This window comes from Macaca thibetana, chromosome 14 (genome assembly GCF_024542745.1).
Source record: "Macaca thibetana thibetana isolate TM-01 chromosome 14, ASM2454274v1, whole genome shotgun sequence".
In the NCBI taxonomy this organism is placed as follows: Eukaryota; Metazoa; Chordata; class Mammalia; order Primates; family Cercopithecidae; genus Macaca; species Macaca thibetana.
The window spans coordinates 100,125,090-100,142,693 of NC_065591.1; the positions used below are offsets into that span (position 1 = coordinate 100,125,090).

At 40.4% G+C, this 17,604-nt stretch overlaps 2 protein-coding genes across 9 annotated transcripts in view; one reads left to right on the top strand and one right to left on the bottom strand.

Annotated features, from left to right (window-relative positions):
- The window catches only part of POGLUT3 (protein O-glucosyltransferase 3), a 603,612-nt gene that overhangs the window by 346,631 nt on the left and 239,377 nt on the right, over window positions 1-17,604 (bottom strand). The window lies entirely within an intron of this gene.
- The window catches only part of ATM (ATM serine/threonine kinase), a 134,418-nt gene continuing 117,066 nt past the window's right edge, over window positions 253-17,604 (top strand). For 2 of the 8 annotated variants that reach the window (XM_050758669.1, XM_050758676.1), the window contains exons 1-5: window positions 253-458; window positions 4,870-4,967; window positions 5,047-5,159; window positions 6,426-6,571; window positions 13,423-13,587. In XM_050758669.1, coding sequence (XP_050614626.1) covers window positions 4,896-4,967; window positions 5,047-5,159; window positions 6,426-6,571; window positions 13,423-13,587 — 496 coding nt within the window. In that variant the 5' untranslated portion in view covers window positions 253-458; window positions 4,870-4,895. The other 6 variants (XM_050758671.1, XM_050758672.1, XM_050758670.1 and 3 more) reach the window with 6 other exon arrangements.

Consider the following 17,604-nt stretch of genomic DNA (forward strand, 5'->3'; position numbering starts at 1 on the left):
CCGAAATGAAACCCGCCTCCGTTCGCCTTTGGAACTGTCGTCACTTCCGTCCTCAGACTTGGAGGGGCGGGGATGAGGAGGGTGAGGACGGCGGGTGAGAACCCCGGAGCCCGAGCCGAAGGGCGAGCTGCAAACGCTAGGTCGCTGGCCATTGGTGGACGAGGCGCAGGCGCATTTGCTCCGACGGGCCGGATGTTTTGGGGGAGTGTTTTGAGCGCGGAGACCGCGTGATGCTTGGCGCGCATGGGCACACCGTGCTCTGCCGCTGCTCGGCCCTGCTTCTTCTTCCAGAGGTGGGCGCTGTGCAGTCACGCAGGGTTTGAACCGGAAGCGGGAGTAGGTACCTGCGTGGCTAACGGAGAAAAGAAGCCGTCGCCGCGGGAGGAGGCGAAAAGAGCCGGGATCTGCGCTGCAGCCATCGCCGTAGTTGATACCACTTTGACCTTCCGAATACAACGGTAGGGGCGCAGAGGCAACGCAGAGGCTCCTGCGTTGGAAAATTCAGTCGCATGCGATCCAGTTTGTCCTCTCCCTAGACCCCCAATCTCATGCACCCCTCCAGAGCGGCCCTTGACTCCTCTCCTCACTCCATCTTTCCCTTGACTCCTTTCCTCACTCCATCTTTCCCGGCCTCTCTTCGGGTTCCTAGCGGACTTGGCCAATAACCTCATCCTTTTAAACGCCCTGAATTGAACCCTCCCTCCTGCTCATCCTCTTTTCGTGTCACCTTAGGGTTCAGATTTAACTACGCGACTTGACTAGTCATCTTTTGATCTCTCTTTTGTATTTAGTACTTTTAGTCAGCGAGCATTGATTGATATTTCAACTGCAGCCTCGCGGTTAAGAGCTTGGGCTCTGGAAGCATACGGCTGGAGTTGGAATTCTGACTGTCACTCGTGTGACCTCGCTCTACTGTCTTGTGAAGATAAGTGAGATAATCTTGACCTGCGGTGAGCACTCGTGAGCGTTAGCTACTGTTGTTACCAGGTACAGATAAGTAGAAAGACAACTACAATAGATGATAATGTATGTGATAGGGGAGTACTCTGATGGTAGAGGAGTGACTTTGGTTCTCTGCAAACTCAGCCTGAGACTATCAATTCAGTTTGTGGTGAGACCTCGCAGCGTTACCTTGGCAGATGGTAGAAGCCTTCCAGATGGAAGGAAAAATGCGTGTAAAGGCACAAAGTGTAGAAGGACCCTGAAGCTCCAGAGTGAGGTCTGGTATTGAATGAAATATATTTTGTGGGTTTTCAACTGCTGAAGTCGTAGGAATGGATGAGACCAAGAAAACAAAACTGTTCTTTGAGGTATGAGCGGAAGAAGAGCTATCAGGAGACTTTCGAAACAGTCATAAAGGAAGAGAATATGATCATCGCTAACATTTGCTGTGTTTCAGGCACTGTAAGCATGTATATGGGTCCTTACAGGAACTCATAGAGGTAGGTACTAGTATTGTTTTTCCTTTTCTCATTGAGAAACTGAGGTTTGAAGAGATTAGTGAACTTGCTCTAGATTATACGGTTTGTAAGTGGCTGAACCAGTATTTGAACTAATATAATCTGACTACAGAGGCCACACTCCTTAGCACTAGAAAAGAATGACATGCCAAGGGCAGAGTTATTTCTAGGAAGATGGGATATAAGCGTCATTGACAAGTTCTGCAAAGGGGTCAACTTGGTTGAGATCTAAAAAGGAACGCTGAATTCGTCAATTCAGAGGCTCGTAGGAGGTGGGAAATCTGTATCTTTTCATTTGAACCTTGAGTGGAACCTAGATATTCTGGATTAATGTATAAATGAAGTTCATCTTTATGTGGTGACATTCATACTCTAGTTGATTACCTAATAGTTCCTCTGCCTTCTTTCAGTTCCGCCAACATACTGTGTGCTTTTACATTGTAGAACCCTTTGGCTGTGCTAGTTTCCTTCCCTGAAGTGTTGGTCCTCTAGCCCTTTTTTGGTTTGGCACCAGTTAGTTCAGATCTTGGCTTTATTATAAACTCCTCTGAGATATGTTCCCTGACAATTTATCTAAAATGATCCTCTCTACAGTTATTTTCTATCACTGTATTTTTGTTTCCTCAGAGGCATACATCACAATTTGGAATTATGCATTGATTTATCAGTTTACTTGTTTACTGACACTCTGCTGCCCAGATATGACTCCATGAGGGTAGGATTTGTATCTGTTTAGTTCATTATTTGTCTAGCTATACTTAGTAAATATTGTTTGCATCTATCAGTGAATGAACATCTTCTGTTTATGTAGATAATACTGAACTGTTTTGTTTTCTTCAAAGTAATCATTAAGAAACTGAAGGTAAGAAAAACAAGTTCAAAGAAGTCACACCATGGGGAAAAAAAAAGTCAAGTTTAGGGCTGCCTCTTCCGGGAAGTGTCAAATCTTTAGTATATTTAGGAATAAAGGTGCTAGCCCTTATGGTTCTTTGGATATTGCTAAGGTATTTTCGTTGGTTACGTTACCAGCTTCATTTTCCTTATTGACTTCAAGAGGGCTTTAAACTGAAATTGAAGAAGTAAGAAAATTCCTAGATAAAACCATAAGGAATAGAAAATCAAAAATGATAATACTTGTCCACAGGAAGTATATAATCAAATGAAAAGGACTCAAATAACAATCTGTAATCTATAGCAGAGTAAAGTGGAGGTTGTCATAGTGTTGGGGGATGGGGAGGTCAGAAGAACCACCAGTGAATACAAAAGGAGAAGAGAATCAGAGCCATCTGCTAATAAAATGGGTAGTCAGCTTTTTTTTTTTTTTTTTTTGAGACAGAGTTTTCTCTGTTGCCCAGGCTGAGTGCAATTGTGTGATCTCAGCTAACTGCAACTTCTGCCTCTTGGGTTCAAGTGAGTCTCCTGCCTCAGTCTCCCCAATGGCTAGGATTACAGTCATGTGCTACCACACCTGGCTAATTTTTGTATTTTTCGTAGAGACGGAGTTTCACCATGTTGGCCAGGCTGGCTGATCTTGAACTTCTGACTTCGTGAAATGCTCACCTCGGCCTCCCAGAATGCTGGGATTACAGGCATGAGCCACTGCGCCAGGCCCGGGTAGTCAGCTCTTACTGAGAATATTCAAAGACAGGGCATTCATTTTGTAGGAGACATTCCTTCCTTTATAGGAAGATTGGACCTGTTCTCTTAGTTCCTCCCAATTTTGAGATTTTGTGAGATTGAATCGGGACAGAAAAACATACTTGATCTTGAAAGATTAAGTAGAATTTAGATGTATGGATAGGAGAAGGACTTTACCTTTTTACATCTTGAGTTGTAAGTATGTATAGGTATAATATACATAAATATATGTATTTTTTCTGTTTACAGACATTCATAGTCTAATAAAAAAACTTCTTTGTATCATATAAAGGTTTAGATCAGAACTAGTAAAACAGAATGCTGTTTCTTTTTTCTTTTCTATTTTAGGTTCTGGGGGTAGATGTGCGGGTTTGTTACATGGGTAAATTGCATGTTTTTGAGGCTTGGTGTACGAATGATTCTGTCACTCAGGTAGTGAGCATAGTACCTGATAAGTAGCGCTTCAAGCCATACCTCTCTCTCTCTCTGTCCCTCAAACAGTCCCCAGTGTCAGTTTTTCCCATCTTTGTGTCCATGTTGAAATACTGTTCTTATTAGATTATTTTGAAGGACATCAAAAGAGAGTTTGATTATATCAGAAGCCCCCAAAAGAAGAGAGCTACTACAGTGGAATCAAGACATAGTAAAATATAGTTGATCCTTGACATTTGCAAAGGATACCACCATAGCATAGAATTTCCTTTTAAAACAGAAATATTTTACTCCTATCGTTATGTGTTAAATAAGAGCCTTAATTACCAGTCGAGATGGAAGTGGTAGGCAAAGCTTACTAGCTCTGATAGCCTCCTACTTATCAGTTCCAAAGCATGTTTTAAGCCTTTGGCTCAGTAAAATGACACATCTCTCCAGATGAGCAAGAGTGCTTTTTTCTTTTTTTTTTTCTTTGAGACGTAGTCTTGCTCTGTCACCAGGCTGGAGTGCAGTAGTGCGATCTCTGCTCACTGCAACCTCCGCCTCCCGGGTACAAGTGATTATTCTGCCTCAGCCTCCTGAGTAGCTGGGACTACAAGCATGCACCACCATGCCCAGCCAAGAGTGCTTTTAAATAATTCATTGTCAATGTTAAATTCTTGAGTACTCATTTCCTTATTTGCCTGGCTGTTTTCTATTTATCTTTCATGTCTGAATTTAAATGTCATGTTTCTTTGGTCTCAGAGTAATAAAAAGTAAATATACTTCCCCCGTCTCCCACCCCAATGGAGTCTTCCTCTGTCGCCCAGGCTGGAGTACTGTGGCTCGATCTTTGCTCACTGAAAGCTCTGCCTCCAGGGTTCGAGCAATTCTCCTGCCTCAGCCTCCTGAGTAGCTGGGATAACAGGCGCGTGACAACAAGCCTGGCTAATTTTTGTATTTTTAGTAGAGACAGGGTTTCAACATGTTGGCCAGGCTGGTTGAACTCCTGACCTTGTGATCCTCCCACCTTGGCCTTCCAAAGTGCTGAGATTACAGGCGTGAGCCACCGCACCCAGTGTAAATTATACTTTTATTTCAATCCTGCTACCACTGCAAGCAAGGCAAACATTTTTGTGTTATAGCATTGCTTGTATAGATTTTAAGAAAATCTCATTTTAAATATGGAAATGTTAAGAAAAATTATTGTGTCTTTGATGAGAATATGCTTCTAATTGTATGGTTAAATCTATAAATATTGCAGTATAAAATAATTATATATACACATTTTTTCACACCTCTCTCTGTATATACGCATATATATACATATACATATATATACCTATATTTTTTTTTGCAGTGATGTGTATTCTGAAATTGTGAACCATGAGTCTAGCACTTAATGATCTGCTTATTTGCTGCCGTCAACTAGAACATGAGAGAGCTACAGAACGAAAGGTAGTAAATTACTTAAATTCAATTTTTCCTTGAAATAAGTGTGATTAGTAACCCATTATTATTTCCTTTTTATTTTCAGAAAGAAGTTGAGAAATTTAAGCGCCTGATTCGAGATCCTGAAACAATTATACATCTAGATCGGCATTCAGATTCCAAACAAGGAAAATATTTGAATTGGGATGCTGTTTTTAGGTATTCTATTCAAATTTATTTTACTGTCTTCATTTTTCTCTTTCATATTTATTTCTGTTGTGATATTATTTTTGTGTGTCTTAACATTTGTCTTTGTTTCCTATATATTATTATGCCTTGCATATGAATTTGGCATTTAATATTTATCCAAAACATAATTTTTAAAGCTTGTTCATATAGAAACTTAAAAATTATAAATTATTTATTAAATAAAATGTTTTAGACATATCTCACTCAAAATTGAGAGAGAATTTCTCTCATTTTAATTAGTTCACAAGACTTCAGATTAGAGAAAAAAATTATAATAAATGTTTGGATATTACTTTCACACCTTTAAATATTGCTCTGATTATAAGTAAATGCCACGTGTTAAATTATAATAAAACAAGTAAAAGGAAGATTGGAATACTTGTATATGAATTTGGTTAAAAACAAAGAAAACCTCAAACAATGAAAAAACACAACAATCAGTTAAACCAACAGGGTTGATGCATTTTTACATTGAGACATCATTTTCAACCATGAAATCCATTTATAACTAGAAACAGATTGTAAGAATTAGGAAAGATGAATAAAGTATTTTAAATACTGAGAGTATTAAATAAACTAGAAATAACATTTGTTGTCACGAGGGAGTATGTATTTAGTTGTCCTTCAGTGTTTACAACAGATTCTGTTTTATTTTTAGCTCCTATTTGGTATTAGATTGTTGCAGATTTGAATGCATATAAAATGAAACATACATGCCCTTTTTCCTCTGGCTTTCTAGTTTATTTTAAATACAACAAATATAACCTGAAGATGAATACTATTTTGTATAAGCTGATCTGGTAGGTCAAATATGTACCTGGCACTCCTGGCTAGTTATGAATATCTTCTAGGCAGGCATCATTTAATGGCTAGCAACATTACCAACTGCCTAAGAAAGAAGTAGATCCAGTACAGAATAACAGAAGGAGTTGAGAGAGGATTGAGAGGGTCCTTACTAGCACTGTGAGCTTTTAATGATAAATTTAGAAAGCAGGCAGTAAAGCAGTAGTAAGTCATAGAAGATTAAGGGCTTTGCAAACCAGACATTAAATTGGTCTTATAGGCGTTAGGCCTTGAAAGAGAGATTTAATTGTTTTATTTGTTTTATTCAGCTGGTATAGTAATCTAAGCAAGGTAGTTTAAAAGTTGCTCTTTTTGATGGCATGAACAGCTTTCGAAATTATTATAATTTAAGGATTCAACGAGTTTCTGAAATTGTATTTTGTTTTCTTGAAGATTTTTACAGAAATATATTCAGAAAGAAACAGAATGTCTGAGAATAGCAAAACCAAATGTATCAGCCTCAACACAAGCTTCCAGGCAGAAAAAGATGCAGGAAATCAGTAGTTTGGTCAAATACTTCATCAAATGTGCAAACAGAAGTAAGTGATGTTATAAATTATAAATAAATGGCTTAACAGATTACTCTTGCATGAGTTTTTTTTTTTTTTCAGATCATTTTAAGGACTTAACTGTTGCATAAGTTTGTTCTAAATATAATAAGATTAAAAATTGAGTGCAAATACATATAATGATTTTTATTTTTATTAAAAGGTTTTTTTGGCCGGGCACGTTGGCTCAAGCCTGTAATCCCAGCACTTTGGGAGGCCGAGACGGGCGGATCACGAGGTCAGGAGATCGAGACCATCCTGGCTAACACGGTGAAACCCCGTCTCTACTAAAAAATACAAAAACCTAGCCGGGTGCGGTGGCGGGCGCCTGTAGTCCCAACTACTCGGGAGGCTGAGGCAGGAGAATGGCGTGAACCCGGGAGGTGGAGCTTGCAGTGAGCTGAGATCCGGCCATTGCACTCCAGCCTGGGCGGCAGAGCAAGACTCCGTCTCAAAAAAAAAAAAAAAAAAAGGTTGTTTTTTTTTTTTTTTTTTAAGGTTAGTCAAGTGAAGCAGTGGGAGTGGAGAAGTAACAAAGCAATCTGTAACTGGTTGTGATCAATTAGTTGTAAAGACCACTGCACTTAGGCCAGCCTGATTTTTAATATTACTGGTTCAAATATTTGGGGAAATTTATTCAAGCAAAGAATGACAGAAATCTGAGGATTGAAGGGATTTATTTATTTAAGAGATAGGGCGTTGCTCTGTTACCCAGGCTAGAGTGCAGTGGTGTGATGATAGCTCACTGCAGGCTCAAGCTTCTCAGTTCCTAAGTGATCCTCCTGTCTTGGCCTCCTTGTAGCTAGGACTACAGATGTGCATCACCATGCCAGGCTAATTTTTTTTTTTTTTAGTTGATGTTATTTCACTGTTTTGCCCAGGCTGATCTTGAACTCCTGACCTCAAGCAGTCTTCCCCCTGCTCAGCCTCCCTAGTTATTGGTATTGCAGATGTGAGCTGCCATGCCCAGTGAAGGAATTAAAAATTACTGTTTTAACTACCCAGTCTTGGATGCCCTCTATACGTCCCTAGCCTTTAGGTAGAAGTGCAGTCTTAATGATTGAATATACTTTCAAGGCTTTCTTTTCCATCTTTAAATAGTATTAAGAGTATTAAAAACTGGCCGGATGCAGTGGCTCACTCCTGTAATCCCAGCACTTTGGGAGGCCAAGGCAGGCAGATCACCTGAGGTCAGGAGATCGAGACCAGCCTGACCAACATGGCGAAACCCCGTCTCTACTAAAATTACAAAAATTAACTGGGCATGGTGGCGCATGCCTGTAATTCCAGCTACTTGGGAGGCTGAGGCACTAGAATTGCTTGAACCCAGGAGGCAGAGGTTGCAGTGAGCTGAGATTACGCCACTATACTCCATCCTGGGCGACAGAGCGAGACTCTCAAAAAAAAAAGTATTAAAAACCTGTCTTTTGTTACTGCTTCTCCCTTCTGAGAGTATATCAAAAACTCCTGTTTATTTTTTTCGTGTGACATCCTTAGAGATGTTTGAAGGTAGCCACAATATTTCCTGAGTCCTCATCTCTAAAGTTCATAAACTCACTCTCTTTAGCTCATGTGACCTAGGTTTTATGCCACTCTCCTCTGAATATTCTTCAGTTTAATTATCTGTCTTGAAGTGTGGGCCTCTACGTACAGGGAAGAGGCCAGAAAAACAAACAGAAAGTGTGGGACTCATTGTTTTAAATACAAGATCTTGCTCTGTAGCCCAGGCTGGAGTGCCGTGGTGTGATCTTGGCTCACTGCAATCCCCGTCTCCCAGGCTCAGGTGATCCTCCTGCCTCAGCCTCCCAAGTAGCTGGGACTATAGGCATGGGCCACCATGTCTGGCTAATTTTTGTATTTTTAGTAGAGACAGGGTATCACTGTGTTGGCCAGGCTGGTCTCAAACTCCTGACCTCAAGTAATTTTCCCACCTTGGCCTCCTGAAATGCTGGGATTATAGGCGTGAGCCATTGCACCTGGCCCAGGACTCAATCTTTTAGGTATATTCTGATTAGTACAGAGAGAAGCAAGTCTTGTTTATCTTTCATTCTGTACTTTTACTGATTCATTCTAAGATCATGTGAGCTTCCTTGGCTGTCAGAACCAACACTTAATTGACATTGTACTTACTATGATTTGAGGAAAAAAACAACCACAAAAAAGATTTTTTTTCTCCTGATGAGCCAGATAGTTCCCATCTTTAACTTGTACAATTAATATTGTGAAGAGTTGATTTTTTGGAACCAAAATGCAGGATCCTGGTAAGCTTTTGTAAGGAAATGGGCTTTATACATACTGAAAAGCTAGAGGCAGAAATGTGTGTTCAGGGACTCCTGGGCTCTTCATAGATAAGGATGTTGTTTTGTGATACCAACTCTTAGGAATCAGGAGGGTGGGGCACGGTTGCTCATACCTATAATCCCTGCACTTTGGAAAGCTGAGGCAGGCAGATTACCTGAGGTCAGGAGTTCGAGACCAGCCTGGCCAATATAGCGAAACCCCATGTCTACTGAAAATACAAAAAATAGCTGGGTGTGGTGGCGGGTGCCTGTAATCCCAGCTACTCTGGAGGCTGAGGCAGGAGAATTGCTTGAACCCGGGAGGTGGAGGTTGCAGTGAGCTGAGATCGTGCCATTGCACTCCAGCCTGGGCAACAAGAGCAAAACTCTGTCTCAAAAAAAAAAAAATCAGGAGAGCGTCCAAATTGGTAAATATTTAGTACAAGTATGCAGATTATTAGTGAATGATATTTCAGAATAGTGGTATGAGACTTGAGTCCAAAGTATAATTGTTTAGTCAATTTTCCACCTCCTCTGAGATGCCAGCTTGTGTGGATAACTTCAACCCCTTGTCAGAGACTCCAGCAGAGACAAAGGAAAACTGCACCGAAATATTCTGCACCCACTTTGCTCTGTGTGGTAACTTTGTATCCAGTAAAATATTGTATTTGCTAGTAACGCTGGGATGTAGTAGGTACTTACTGAAAGAGTGAATGTGAGAGAAAGATAACACGTCAATTTTGTAACCCACCAGAAAAGTTTGCAGCGTGTACAGTAGTTTTGCCTTGCAGTGAACAAACCTTTTAATTGCAAAATTAACAAAGGAGATTACATTTGAAAATGCATCAGCATGTTGTTTATAAGAAAGAGATGGTGAAATTATCAATGCAGGTCATTTAAGTAGTTGAAAATGTGTTTTTATTTACAGCTTCCTTTTCTTTCAAATTTGACTTTGTAACTTAAACCTTTTTAATCTTGGGGCAAAACCAGGGAGTTACTATTCCCTCACCCCACCTCAGTTTTTGTTTTTTTTTTTCCCAAAAGATGGAGGGTTGATGGAAATTTAACATATGTCTAGACTTTGGCACTCTTGCTTAGTATTGGTATCCAAGGTATGATGAAAGAAATAGAGATTAGAAAAAAAGAAGTAAAAGGCAGCTGAGAAGAAACAAGTAAGCAAATATGATTTCTCTCCTTTTTTTTTTTTTTTTTTTTTTTGAGACAGAGTCTTGCTTTGTTGCCCAGGCTGGAGTGCAGTGGTACAATCTTGGCTCTCTGCAGCTTCTTCCTCCTGGGCGCAAGCGATTCTCCTGCGTCAGCCTCTAGAGTAGCTGGGACTATAGGCACACGCTGCCAGGCCCGGGTAATTTTTGTATTTTTAGTAGAGGTGAGGGTTTTGCCATGTTGGCCAAGGTGGTCTCAAACTCCTGGCCTCAAGTGATCTGCCTGCCTCTGCCTCCCAAAATGCTGGGATTATAGGTGTGAGCCACCACACCCAGCCTGTTGTTCATTTCTTTTTTTTTTTTTTTTTTTTTGAGACGGAGTCATGCTCTGTCGCCCAGGCTGGAGTGCAGTGGCCGGATCTCAGCTCACTGCAAGCTCCGCCTCCCGGGTTCACGCCATTCTCCTGCCTCAGCCTCCCAAGTAGCTGGGACTACAGGCGCCCGCCACTTCGCCCGGCTAGTTTTTTGTATTTTTTAGTAGAGACGGGGTTTCACCGTGTTAGCCAGGATGGTCTCGATCTCCTGACCTCGTGATCCGCCCGTCTCGGCCTCCCAAAGTGCTGGGATTACAGGCTTGAGCCACCGCGCCCGGCCTGTTCATTTCTTTTCTTATCTTTTTTTTGAGACAGAGTTTTGCTCTTGTTGCTCAGGCTAGAGTGCAAGGGCACCATCTCGGATCACTGCAACCTCCACGTCCTGGGCTCAAGCGATTTTCCCGCCTCAGCCTCCCAAGTAGCTGGGATTACAGGCATGCCCCACCATGCCCAGCTAATTATTTTTAGTAGAGATGGGGTTTCACCATGTTGGTCAGGCTTGTCTCGAACTCCTGACCTCAAGTGATCCACCTACCTTGTTGTCCCAGGGGGATGCTGGGATTATCGGCGTGAGCCACTGTGCCCAGCCTGTTCATTTCTTTATGTTAGCATTTGTCTGCTTTTGTACAAAGCTTAAATAGAGTCTAGATAATGTAAAACTCAGCTGTGAAAAATGTTAAGTTCCCTAAGATTCCTGAAAGTCTCTGCAGGTAGGCTGGGCACAGTGGCTCATGCCTCTACTCCTAGTACTTTGTGAGGCCGAGGCAAGCAGATTCTTGAGCACAGGATTTTGAGACCAATCTGGGTAACATGGTGAGACCTCGTCTCTACAAAAACACAAAAATTAGCCAGGTGTGGTGGTGACTACTTATAGTCCCAGCTCCTTAGGAGGCTTACGGAAGAAGATCGCTTGAGCCCAGGAGGCAGTGGTTGCAGTGAGCCAAGATCATGCTACCACACTCCAACCTGGGTGACAGAGTGAGATCCTGTGCCCAAAAAAAAGAAAAAAAGTCTGCAGGCAACTTAGTTGTACGCTTAAGAAAGATTTGATCCCCGAAGTTTGAGACCAACCTGGGCAACATAGGGAGACCCCATCTCTACAAAAACTTAAAAAATTAGCTGGGTGCAGTGATGCTTGCCTGTAGTGGGTGGATCCCTTAAGTCCAGGAGGTCAAGGCTGCAGTGAGTCGTGATGGGGCCACTGCATTCCAGCATGGGTGCCAGAGCAAGACTCTGTCTCAAAAACAAGCAAAACAATGAAAAAATGTCAATACATTACTTGAAATACTTCTCATATTTGGTAGGGGAGGGAGACATATTGGGATAAAGGACATAGAAAAATAAGATTTTATTATAATATTTCTGTAGTTATTCAACACAAATTAATTTTTATTGAGCATTTGCTATTAGAGCAGTCACTGGGCTTTTATGTCAGAATATAGAGATTAATTCCTTTCCTTAAGGATCTAATAATGCAATGGATGTTTTAGAGTAGAAAAATGTTACAAGGACTGTAAGAGAGATGCACAGGGTACTAGAAAGAAGGATCACATGGTTGTACATTTCATAACTGGACAGTGCCTAAAATTATGAAATGAGCCATAAGTGAAGATGGTTTTGCAGTTATATCACTGTATATTTATTTACCATAGTCTGATACTTGTGAATATAACTAGTTTCATCATACGAAAACCCTAATCCAGAATATATTCATATTTACATGAGTTGTGTTCTGCTCATAGTTATAGCAATAAATATATTCAATTTTAAGATTGTCAGTATTGAAAAATGGCATTTCTGCTGTGACATAAATATAATTTACTGAAAATGAGAATTATTTTTAAATGTAATTTTGTTACCTTCAAGAATATGTGTCTAGTAACGCTGAGTTTTCAGAATCTCTAATAAGTAAATAATATGCTGTTAAAAATGACAACGGGGGGTCAGGCACAGTGGCTCATACATATAGTCTCAGCACTTTGGGAGGCCAAGACAGGAGAATCCCTTGAGCTCAGGAGTTCAAGACCAGCCTGGGGAACATTGTGAGAGATTCTGTCTCTATGAAAAATTTGTGAAATTACCTGGGCATGGTGGCACAACATCGATAGTCCCAGGTACTCAGGAGGCTGAGGTGGGAGGATCCCTTGAGCCTGAGAGGTTGAGGCTGCTGTTGGGTGTGACCATGCCACTGCACACCAGCCTGGGTGATAGAGCGAGACCCTGTCTTTAAAAAAAAAAAATTACAACCTGAGGTATTTGTATGCCATAAATGCTATTATAGGACTTAGAACTAATTTTGCTTTCCAAAGTAAATATTCTCCTTGTAATCTTATGTTATTCTAATAAATTCATTCTTCATAAAGAGTGCCAAAAACCTTGGGATCATTTTTGGTCTAACACCAGAAATTGTGAATTATTAAGGTTTTAGTTGTTTAAGAATGATTGCTTTTCAAGGTGGGCAGATCACTTGAGGTCAGTAGTTGAAGACCAGCCTGGCCAACATGGTGAAACCCCGTCTCTACTAAAAATACAAAAATTAGCTGAGCGTGGTGGTGCACGCCTGTAGTCTCAGCTACTTGGGAGGCTGGGGTGGGAGAATCACTTGAACCCGGGAGGTGGAGGCTGCAGTGCGCTGAGATTGTGCCATTGCGACAGACCAAGATTTCATCTCAAAAAAAAAAAGATTGTTTTTGCTATATATTCCTATAAAAGAGGCATTGGCAAACTTACTGTGTAAAGAGGCCAGATAGTAAATGTTCTTGACTTTATAGGCCATGTAGTAGTCATCTCTGTCTTAATTACAAAAGGAGCCATAGACGATAAGTAAATGAATGGATGTGACTATGTTCCAATGAAATGTTATTTGCAAATTTTGCTTGGGGCCATAATTTGCCAATTTCTTCTCTACAGAAGAAGGTTAGTTAATAGTAATTTCCCAAATGGAATTATTTAAATAGTTGCCATTCCAAGTGTCTTTTATTTTTGTTTAAATTTATGTTTTTCTTTATTTGTTTATTTTTAAATAGGAGCACCTAGGCTAAAATGTCAAGAACTCTTGAATTATATCATGGATACAGTGAAAGATTCATCTAGTGGTGCTGTTTACGGAGCTGATTATAGCAACATACTACTCAAAGACATTCTTTCTGTGAGAAAATACTGGTGTGAAATATCTCAGCAACAGTGGTTAGGTATGTTTTGAAGGTTGTTATTTGTGAATTTTTCCTCATGAAATGAAACCTCACCAAAGAAAGCACTTCATCTATATCTGTCTGTATCCTCCAAGTGACCTGACAGTTTAACGGTACTTTAGTAAAATTGTGTGGTTATCGAACCTGACCCTTAATTTTTATTTATTATGTAGCTTCTGAATAAAGTCATGAATAATATATCAGGTGCCTGATATCAGAGCTGGAATTACAGTTGAAAGATACCATCTCTATCGTCAAGGAGTTGACAGTGGCAGAATAAAACCCAAATAAACCAGAGATCATAATGTGCTGTGATACAGATATACTTGGTTTCAGTAGGTATACAAAACAATGACACCTAAACTCAACCAAGATTTAAGTAGAAAGGGAGAAAACTAAGAGAAGTACCATAAAAGTGAAAGCGGGCAGAGTGCGGTGGCTCACGCCTGTAATCCTAGTAAGTTGGGAGGCCAAGGCAGGTGGTTTGCTTGAGCTCAGGAGTTCAAGACCAGTCTGGGCAACATGGTGAAACTGTCTTTACAAAAAATAGCGGGGGTAATGGCTCATGCTTGTAGTCCCAGCTACTCCGGAGGCTGAGGCAGGAGGATCACTTGAGCCCTGGAGGTTGAGGCTGCAGTGAGCTGTGATCACACTGCACTCTGGCCTGGGTGATAGAGTGAGACCCTGTTTCCATTAAAAAAAAAAAAAGTGAAAGCAAGAAAGTTTAAAGTTCAAAGGGGTGTGGCCAACATTTTAAGTTGTTGTAGAAAGGATAAAACACAGAATTATCTATTGGATTAGGCAATTAGCACGCTACTTCTAAGGTAATGGAAATCAAATATATTAGAATAGAATGCATTAGTAAGACAATGTACGGGACCCAGTGACTCACTAGATGTGTAGAGTGTGTGCTAGGGAGGAATCTGTGGTGTTACCTGTTTATAGTTGGGAGGTACTAAGAGACCACAAAGGAAGGAAATTATGGTCAGAAATTGAAATATTTCAGTTTGTTGATTTCAAAGATGGAGCATTTCTGGGTTTGAGAATAAGTGAAAGTAGGATTTGACATTAGCAAGATGATTTTAAGTCAGATGTCAAAGTCTTCTAATACACGGACTCTAAAAGTTTAGAAGCTTTTTTTTTTCATGGAAAAGCATTTAAGCTAAATTTTGCTAACTAAAAGACATTTGTCCATATTCTTCTTCTTTTTTTTTTTTTTGAGATGTAGTCTCACTCTGTTGCCCAGGCTGGAGTGCAGTGGCCGGATCTTGGCTCACTGCAAGCTCCGCCTCCCGGGTTCACGCCATTCTCCTGCCTCAGCCTGCCGAGTAGCTGGGACTACAGGCGCCCACCACCTCGCCCGGCTAGTTTTTTTGTATATTTTTAGTAGAGACGGGGTTTCACCGTGTTAGCCAGGATGGTCTCGATCTCCTGACCTCGTGATCTGCCCGTCTCGGCCTCCCAAAGTGCTGGGATTACAGGCTTGAGCCACTGTGCCCGGCTGTCCATATTCTTTATTGCCATTTTATTATTTCGAAATGAGATACATGTGAACCACAAAACTACTACCTAATCAGTACCCTCACTCCCGCATTACACTCTACTGTTCCCATGAGAATAAACACCTTCTCAGCTGTTGTACTAATTTTTTATGAGTCATTCGGAGCCTTTATGTTACTCTGAACACAAGATAGGCTGTGTCTGTACAGGGCCCTCAACAAGCTTAGAGACAGCCTTTGGGGAATAGGCTGGTGGTATCTGGGTTACTTAGCCAGATCTTTCCCCAGTATGGCTGTTCATATTTAGAGCATTTTACATTATCACTTGTAACCATGGCTGTCACTGAAACAAAGGCAGTCTTTCCCCTGGTCTCCTTACTAAATTCTGTCATCTAGTGTGTTCTCTGAAACCCCCTTTTTATTTTTAGACTAACTACTCTTACTTCTTTTTTTTCTTTTTTAAAGCTAACCTTCGCCACTTCTTCCTGGATGTCCTTATAATTAGCCTTTTTGTCAAAATATTTTTTTACTTAGTTTTCCTTTTGTAAAACTTGCTTAGATGAGGCAAGTTCCTCTGTGGAAGAAGTGAGGTCTGTGCTCAAAATATATATTTGGTACAGGTGGTGATTGAAGCCATGACTATGGATGAGATTTGTATATAGAATTTAGTGTGAAATGAGAAGAATGGCCTAAGACTGAGGCAGCATTTCCATATAAATTTTGGAATCAGCTTACTGATTTCTACAAAAGATCTTGCTGGGATTTTGATACTAATTGCATTGAATCTGTTGAACAATTTGGGAAGAATAGAAATCTTAACAATGTGGAGTTTTCAAATCCATGAACACTGTATATCTCTCCATTTACTTAGGTTTTTTGTTTGCTTGTTTGTTTTTTGAGATAGAGTCTCCCTCTGTTGCTCAGGCTGGAGTGCAGTGGCATGATCTCACTGCAACCTCCACCTCCTAGGTTCAAGCCATTCTCCTGCCTCAGCCTCCTGAGTAGCTGGGATTACAGGCATGTGCCACCATACCGGGCTAATTTTTATATTTTTAGTAGAGACAGGGTTTCCTCATGTTGGCCAGGCTGGTCTCAAATTCCTGACCTCAGGTGATCTGCCTGCCCCGGCCTCCCAAAATGCTGGGATTATAGACTTGAGCCACTGCACCTCGCCACTGATGTCTTTTTTGATTTCTTTCATTAGTGTTTTATAATTGTCAGCATATAGATTTTTTATTGTAAATTGACAATTTTTTTAATTTTATATATTTAAAAAAATAGACACAGGATCTCACTATGTTGCTTAGGCTCGTCTCAAATTCCTGGGCTCAAGTGATCCCCCTCCCTTGATCTCCCAAAGTGTTGGGATTATAGGCAATGAGCCACCATGCCCAGCTGCAAATTGACATTAATTTATAATAGTATAAACATAAAGATTTTATATATGTTTTGTTAGATTTGTACTGCAGTAGTTTGTAAATTGCATTGTTTTTAACATTTTGATTTTCAAATTGTTCAATGCACAAAAATTATGCAGAAGTACAGCTGAGTTTTGTATAGTGACCTTGTATTTTGGGACCTTGCTAAAAAACACTTATTAAATCTAGTAGCTTTCTTTGAATGTTCTTTGGGATTTTCTTTGTAGACAAACATGTCTTCTGTAAGCAGTAATTTTTTTTTTCTTTCTTTCTGAGCCATGTGGCTTTTATTTTGTTTTTGTGCCTTATTACATTGGCTAGGACCTCCAATGAGATTTTTTTTATTGTGGTAAAATATATATAATATTTACAATTTTAACTGTTTTTAAGTGTACAGTTGTGTAGTATTAAGTGCATTCATATTGTTGTATAATCATCTCCACCATCCATCTCCAGAACTTTTTTTTCTATACTCAGTAAACAATAATTTACCATTTCCCCTCCCCTGGCCCCTGGCAGCTACCGTTCTACTTTCTGTCACTATGAATTTGGCTATTTTGGGTGCTTCATTTTTATGGATTGAATGTTTATGTCCCACCAATTATGTTGAAATCTGATTCCCAAAGGGATGGTATTTGGAAGTGTGGGATTTAGGAGGTAATTAGGTCATGCAGGTTGAGCCTTCATGGATGGGATTAATGCCCCTGTAAAAAGAGGCCGGAGAGCTAACTTGCTGTCTTTCTGCCATGCGAAGATACAGTTCAAAGTCAGTAGTCTGCAGCCCCAAAGAGGGCCCTCATCAGAAACCCACAATGCTGGCATCCGGATCTGCTTTCAGCCTCCAAAATTGAGATAAATAAATTTCTGTGGTTTCTAAGCCACCTCATCTATGATACTTTGTTATAGCAGCCTGGAGTAAAGGACTCCTACAAGTATTTGTCGTTTTGCAACCTGTTTATTACACTTACCAAAATGTCTTTGAGGCTCATCAGTGTTAGAGCTTGTATCAGAATTTCGTTCTTTTTAAAAACTGAACACTATTCTGTTGTGTGTATATGCCACATTTTGTTCATTCATCAGTTGGTGGACATGGGTTGTTT